Genomic DNA, 7,315 nt, shown 5'->3' with positions numbered 1-7,315 from the left:
TTCGCCGCCAGCCCGCCCGACCACCAGTGGCGGACCTAGAATAAAAATTACTGGGGTCCAATATGTACTAATTATTTAATTTTTATATTTTATATTAATTAACCTGATATAATTTAGTAAGAATATGATAGTTTACCCAGGGTCCGAGGACCCCGAAAACATATACATAGGTTCAGCCCTGCTGACCCCTGCCTCCAGTGTGCCACCACTCCCGCCCCAACCAGGGTGAGAAGAGGAGGAGGAAGAGAGAGAGACGAGAGCATGGAAGAGAAGTGAAAAAAAAGAAGGAAAGAGAAAAAATTGACATGTGGGACTCATCGTATGCCACCTCAATAAAATCGCTCAAAAATTGAGTCAATACTGTCGAGTGATCTTTTTTAAACAGTTTATGCAAGTTTAGGGTACACATTTCTGGTTTTACGGTTAAGGGACCTGAAACAAACTCGACGTTAAGTTGAGAGATCTCAAATAGACTTTTTCCCTCAAGAAGTCAAGAACACTTGTTGGTTTCATTATGTCAGTGAAACAGAACGGATGACCGGAAAAATCCTTTGTAGGTAATCACACAGGCAACTCGACCTGGAATTATATAGATGATTTCGGCGGCACTCGTTTGAGCGCAGTTAGGTTAACTTACCCCGACACGAAAAACATAGTAATAAATTAGTACATGATTAATTAATTATTAATTATTAAAAATATAAAATATATTAATACAATTTTTTATACAAAAATTTTTATAAAAAATACGAGTTCGAAAAATCTGGGCGCGAAAAACGAGAGATATTCAACTAACACGGGGCCGAACGCGGCCGAAGTCGGCCTACGCGAGCGCGCGGACGGGCGTTGGCTTGGCGGGCGCGACTACGGCCTGGAGCAATGGGGCTATCGGCCCAGAGGCAACGTGGCCCATGGACTGACGAAAGACCATCGGCCTGGAGTCGACATGGACTGTGGACAAACAAAAACCTGACAGAATCAATACTAATTTTTATAATAGTAGAGATAAAGATTTGATCACGACAAAAAAAAAAGGACAGGTTTATTTTCCCAACTAGATAGATACCATCTGTGAAAGAATCGTGTAATAATACAGTAGATATGAGTTCTAAATTTTTTTTCTTAGATAATATATATATTTTTATGTGTTTATATGTTTTTGTGACTTTATCAATTACTTATAAGTTATAAATGATTGGGTTGTATGGTGAGAAGATATGTAATTTACACTCTTGATAGATCATCCAAATGTTAAAAATGATTGAGGTGATATGATTTTACGAAAGAAGCATCGACTAAAGAAGGGATTCCATAGGACTGTTCTAACAATACGGTAATCTCCAGGGTCCTTCCCGCGAAAGTCCTAGCGCTGCAACAACGATCGCGAGGTCTTCCCTTCGTCTCCGCCCCACTCCCTCCCTCCCCACACACCGCACGCACAGCCTCGAGCCCACGACCACGACTCGGCCGCAATGGCGGAGCCCGAGTCCTCCACGGCCGCCGCCGGCGGCAGCCGCCTCCGCAACGCCTTCGGGGGCGTGCTGTGCGCCTTCACCCTCCTCCTCATCGGCGTCCTCGCCTTCTCGATCCGCCTCTTCTCCGTAAGATCTGATCCGCCCCGGCCCCGCCCGGCCCCCACGCCACGCGCAGCCAGATCTCGATTCGCTGCTCGTCTCGCGCGTTTCCGGAATTGTGCATTCCTGAACGGCCATTCGTTTTTTTTATATCGTTTTGTGCCGCAGGTGATCAAGTACGAGAGCGTGATCCACGAGTTCGACCCCTACTTCAACTTCCGCGTCACTCAGGTTAGATTGCGAGGTTCCGTCTATTCTGTGTGATTTTTTTTTTGTGAAGTAGGAGGAATTCTGCTCGCACATAGGGAACTGCAGTGTTATGTGGAAAATCTGAGTGCTGGTGTTAGTGGGTTTTGGGTTTTGCAGTAGATTTTTGTTTATTGTTGGACGATTAGTTGTAGTACTGCCCAGATGGTTACATTGGAGAAAGACATACTTGCTGGAATCAGTTGTGGATTGCCTCTGATCTAAAATTTGCACCTTACCTATTACAGTTTTTGTCGAAGAATGGGATTTACGAGTTCTGGAACTGGTTTGATGACAGGACATGGTAAGAGCCTCAAGTCAGATGAATCAATTAGTATAGTGTAATTATGATGCAAAATAGAATGAGTAATATGCATACTTGGTTGATTTCTGTTGCTGTTGCTTCTGTTTTAGGTACCCCCTTGGCCGTGTGATTGGTGGTACTGTGTACCCTGGCTTGACATTGACAGCTGGAACCATTTGGTGGTATGTAATCAAAAGAAATCACTCGTATGCTCTTCATAAGTACTGCAGGTGTGTCTGACATATTTGATTGGTTTTACAGGTTGCTAAATTCTCTGAACATTCCACTGTCAGTAGAGACTGTGTGTGTGTTCACTGCTCCAATTTTCTCGGCAAATGCTTCCTGGGCTACTTACCTATTAACAAAGGTGTTTCTCTCTCTCTCTCTCTCTCTCAGAAACATGAGTTCTCACACTAATTGACTCGTACAAAAATTTGTGCTAATTACCTTTTACCTTCAACAGGAAGCTAAGGGCACTGGGGCTGGATTGATGGCAGCAGCCATTTTGGCAATGGTAAACTGCACTTTTGGATTTCCTTCTAGGCATTATTTATCATTAAAGATTACTAAGTATTTGACTTAACTGGATCTGTATTGTTTTTCACATTCCACTGGCATAGTAATAATGAAATTTCAGAGTTTTTTGGGACCAGTTTAGAGATTGTTAGGTGGTTTCAGCTTTAACAAAGGATAAGGAGAAAAAAAAATTCGTTGTCTATTACTGTTGATTTATTAATGCTAGTTTAATATGTCTAAACTTGCTGGATGCTGCTAAAAAGTTGAAACTGTGTTGTATTGGCACTAGAAAAATTCTGGTACGGTTTGACATCTATTGCCACTATCTAGGAGAGATTGGTTGAATTCACCAGTCATTTGGGTTTGGAATATTTAATTATGTTACATAATCTTCTGTTATTTTTGCCCCAATGTCCATTTGCATTTTTATAGAAGTTCCATTTATTTTAATTTATTATAGGTCCCCTCATACATCTCAAGATCCGTCGCAGGAAGCTATGATAATGAAGCTGTAGCAATATTTGCATTGATATTCACATTTTATTTATATGTCAAGGTAATGGTGCATTGGTTGTTTTTTGTTTCCTCTTTAACATATCATTATGAACTGACCTGTTCTTCTTAAATGATATGCAGACATTGAACACAGGATCACTCTTTTATGCAACACTCAATGCTCTCTCATATTTTTACATGGTAATATCAGATATTTTGATGAACCCATGTTTCCAAATGTCCTTTCTAATCAAACAATAACCTTGTCCAGGTCTGTTCTTGGGGAGGCTACACATTCATCATTAACCTTATTCCAATTCATGTACTGTTGTGCATTGTAACTGGTCGTTATTCTTCACGGCTTTACATTGCTTATGCTCCCCTCGTAAGTGCATAAGATCATCCTTTTGTTTCTTCAATTTGAACAAACAAAATAAAATGAGAAACATTTCGATGATACTGTTTGTCTGGAAACTGACCTGATCAGTTAATTCATCATTTTGCAGGTTATACTGGGAACTCTTCTGGCAGCCTTAGTACCTGTTGTTGGTTTTAATGCAGTGATGACATCTGAACACTTTGCATCATTTCTGGTATATACATTCATTGGCTTATTGCACTCCTATTCCTTGTGGAATTTTGTTCATTCAAATCATTTACTCATTGTACCCTATTAAAATAAATAACCAGTGAACTTTCTCTCTCCTAACTTCATTGAAGAAAATTGCTATAAGCCATTTTCATTGATGATAGTAGTATACTTTGATTGCAGGTGTTCATAATCCTACATGTGGTTGCTCTTGTGTATTATGTAAAAGGACTTCTGACTCCCAGACTGTTCAAAGTAGCTATGACCCTTGTCATAACAGTTGGCTTGTAAGTCTCTGGCTTTATCTATTGTCAGGTGCATGAGAAACTAGACATTGCATTTCTTGTTAATTCCTTGGGACCATAATCACCACCTATCCATCAGAATTTAAACATTTCTTTTCCTTTTTTTAAAAAACTTTGAAACAGTATCTTAACCAGCATATGCTAATATCAAGATCCTTCCTCCAGGGCTGTTTGTTTTGCAGTTGTAGCTATACTCATCGCTTTGGTGGCATCTAGCCCCACAAAGGGATGGAGTGGGCGCAGTTTGAGTCTACTTGATCCGTAAGTTTTTTTTTCCATGGAAAATGTTAAATATTTTGTTATTTTTCCATTCTTGACTGGGCACTGTTATTTGAAATACTACTAAGTTTTCACCAGCTGACAAAACAATGCCCACTTTTGATGCTTACTGTTTTAAACAAAGGAAATCATTCTTTTTTATGCATGATTTTCTGAATGGAGTATGATTTTCTGAATGGAGTATATTACAATGTGCTGTTGGACTTTATTTTCTTCCTCTTTCTGTATCATAGCTTCACATTTATTCCTGCTTCTTTTGACAGAACCTATGCAAGCAAGTACATTCCCATTATTGCTAGTGTCAGCGAACATCAACCCCCTACCTGGCCCTCCTATTTTATGGATATCAATGTGTTGGCCTTCTTGATTCCTGCTGGGATCATTGTAAGCAGTATACATTTTCAATCTGAGTTAAATTAGCTTATAAGTATTTGTTCTAACTAGTCAATATTGACATGTCAACAGTCGTGCTTCTTGCCTTTATCTGATGCAAGTTCCTTTGTGGTCTTGTACTTGGTCACTGCAGTGTATTTTTCTGGAGTAATGGTAAGAATGCGTGTATTGTAATAAAAGCAACTATTATCTATAAAGCTATGTTCATTTAGTATTTATTTATTAACTTTCTTTACATATACTGTCTTTTAGGTGCGGCTTATGCTTGTCCTTGCTCCTGCTGCATGTATTTTATCAGGAATTGCTCTCTCTGAGGCTTTTGACGTCCTCACACGATCTGTTAAATACCAGCTATCAAAATTATTTGATGACAGCCCTGCTGCTGTACGGTTGCTTTCTTCATTGGCTTTCACTTTTCATTGTTTTTCTTTACTCTGTTAGAACATAATTACTTGGCTTCATCCTGAACAAGTTTATTGACAATCTGTTTTGTCTGAAACTTAAGTCAGGGGATAGTAGCACAGAGAGTTCTAGTGCTAGCACTGCCTCTACAAATTCAGCGAAAAATGAGACTAGGTCTGAAAAAACCGAAACAGCCTTGAAGGAAAAACCATCAAAGAAAAACCGCAAGAAGGAAAAGGAAGTGGCTGAAAGTGTTCCTGTAAAACCAAAAAAGGAAAAGAAGCTTCTGGTACTTCCTATGGAGGCATCTGTTTTGGGCATTTTGTTGCTGATCGTGTTAGGTGGTTTCTATGTGGTAAGTTAAATATTCTTAGTCTTACGGAATGAATAGTCATAGCAGAAGTGATCTCTTTGTATATAAGGAGGTACTTTATGAAATGCATTTTGTAGGTCCATTGTGTGTGGGCAGCAGCTGAGGCGTACTCAGCTCCTTCAATTGTGTTGACTTCTCGTTCACGCGATGGATTGCATGTTTTTGATGATTTCCGTGAAGCTTATGCATGGCTCAGCCATAACACAGATGTTGATGACAAGGTACACTCATCCTTGTCCTCTATTGCTAAGTGCTCTGTTTTTTCCTGACAAGACAGTCCACTGCAGGTTGCATCCTGGTGGGATTATGGTTATCAAACAACTGCAATGGCCAACAGGACTGTGATTGTAGACAATAATACCTGGAACAATACTCACATAGCAACAGTTGGAACGGCGATGTCATCCCCTGAAAAAGCAGCTTGGGAAATCTTCAATTCTTTAGATGTCAAATATGTTCTTGTTGTATTTGGAGGTTGATGCTCTATGGCGTCTTTAAAATAAATCTGTCACTAGTGGCCCCAGATCCCTGACGTTTAGTATTTCCTTTACAGGGCTTGTTGGCTACCCTAGCGATGATATTAACAAGTTCCTTTGGATGGTTCGCATAGGAGGTGGTGTATTCCCTCACATCAAGGAACCTGATTATCTAGTGAGTGGTGAAACTTTTGGGGATGGTGCCTTCACATCATTTTTGTAGCATAAGGAAAAAGAACAGAAATAGTAAAATATTTATGAGTTTGATTAACTGTTCTGATTTCTCGTGTTATTTTACTGGCAGAGGGATGGTAACTATCGGGTTGATGCTCAAGGCACTCCAACTATGCTGAATTGCCTCATGTACAAGCTTTGCTATTACAGGTTTGACAAACAGAATTCAGTAGATCAAATTTAGGTGGCATCACTATGCACGTTTGTTTGATATTTGCATGTTTTTCTTTATTTTCTGTAGGTTCGTTGAGACTGATGGCAAAGGCTTTGATAGAGTAAGAGGATATGAAATAGGAAAGAAGCATTTTAAACTGACACATTTTGAGGAGGTAGTGTGATGTTACTCTTATTTCCAACTTTTCAGTTTGTTTTCATCTTTTGTTTGCTAGTTGTTTACCTATCGTTCTTCTGAACAAAGGTTTTCACGACCCACCACTGGATGGTCCGTATATATAAATTGAAACCTCAAAAGAACAGGGTTCGAGGCAAGTTGAAGAAGTTGAAATCTGTAAGTCTGGAAGTTTATTAATTTTCATACCCCTATTCTGATCACTTGGAACACATTTGACCTTGTGTGATTGCTTTTCTGTAGGGTTCCAAAGCTAGCTCAACGAATGTGGCAGGCCGAAAGAAGAACCCATGGCAATAAAAATGAGTAAATGACAAAAGGCTACGTAGTTGCTTGGAATTTACTTTTGCTAGCTCAACTACACTAAGCTCAAAAGAACTAGAAAATCACAGACCTAGGATTAGAGACTGCTGCGTCATTGCACTCAGTATTTGACACCCCTAATATGTTTTTGGGACCAGCAAGAGTGCTGAAGAAATTTTTGATAGACTGCTGTAAGCGTTTTGGCCCAATTGTCCGCGATATGCAGTTTGGTGTCTTTTACTCATTTTGCACTGAGGATGTTTTGGCGGGCGTACATTACAACGAGAAACGTGATTTGGAAAAATGATAACATGGCCATGATTGTGATTGCTGGCTTGTTGCGGTAGTGTTACTGTTTTTATATACCCCGTTTTGTTTTTGTCCTACATGTGGATTATGAATATGTTTTATATGTTTAGATTTATTTGCATCCATATAAATTTAAGAAATGTTAAGAAATGTTAGAACATCTTATAA

General features: G+C 39.4%; 1 protein-coding gene across 1 annotated transcript; it reads left to right on the top strand.

Annotated features, from left to right (window-relative positions):
• Positions 1-1,387: 1,387 nt before the first annotated feature.
• LOC102709366 (dolichyl-diphosphooligosaccharide--protein glycosyltransferase subunit STT3A) lies at positions 1,388-7,167 on the top strand. Its single transcript, XM_006654597.3, has 23 exons — positions 1,388-1,601; positions 1,743-1,805; positions 2,069-2,124; positions 2,235-2,306; positions 2,386-2,491; positions 2,588-2,638; positions 3,101-3,196; positions 3,277-3,336; positions 3,407-3,520; positions 3,642-3,728; positions 3,908-4,011; positions 4,195-4,290; positions 4,572-4,692; positions 4,774-4,854; positions 4,954-5,085; positions 5,207-5,458; positions 5,554-5,697; positions 5,764-5,950; positions 6,030-6,127; positions 6,257-6,336; positions 6,428-6,515; positions 6,605-6,694; positions 6,779-7,167. Exons 1-23 carry the CDS (start codon positions 1,473-1,475, stop codon positions 6,833-6,835), a joined length of 2,364 nt encoding a protein of 787 aa, XP_006654660.2. The 5' UTR covers positions 1,388-1,472; the 3' UTR covers positions 6,836-7,167.
• The last annotated feature ends 148 nt before the right edge of the window (positions 7,168-7,315 follow it).

The sequence above is a fragment of the Oryza brachyantha genome, chromosome 5 (genome assembly GCF_000231095.2).
Source record: "Oryza brachyantha chromosome 5, ObraRS2, whole genome shotgun sequence".
Taxonomy (NCBI): domain Eukaryota; kingdom Viridiplantae; phylum Streptophyta; class Magnoliopsida; order Poales; family Poaceae; genus Oryza; species Oryza brachyantha.
Note: the sequence above shows the minus strand (reverse complement) of the source record. Positions and strands in the feature narration are given on the sequence as shown.

Bases quoted from the DNA above. Each gene is read 5' to 3' on its own strand.
- LOC102709366 (XM_006654597.3), top strand. From the start codon at position 1,473: ATGGCGGAGCCCGAGTCCTCCACGGCCGCCGCCGGCGGCAGCCGCCTC. The intron at 3,337-3,406 runs GTAATATCAGAT...AACCTTGTCCAG, and splicing joins CTCTCTCATATTTTTACATG to GTCTGTTCTTGGGGAGGCTA. The intron at 4,855-4,953 runs GTAAGAATGCGT...ACTGTCTTTTAG, and splicing joins TGTATTTTTCTGGAGTAATG to GTGCGGCTTATGCTTGTCCT.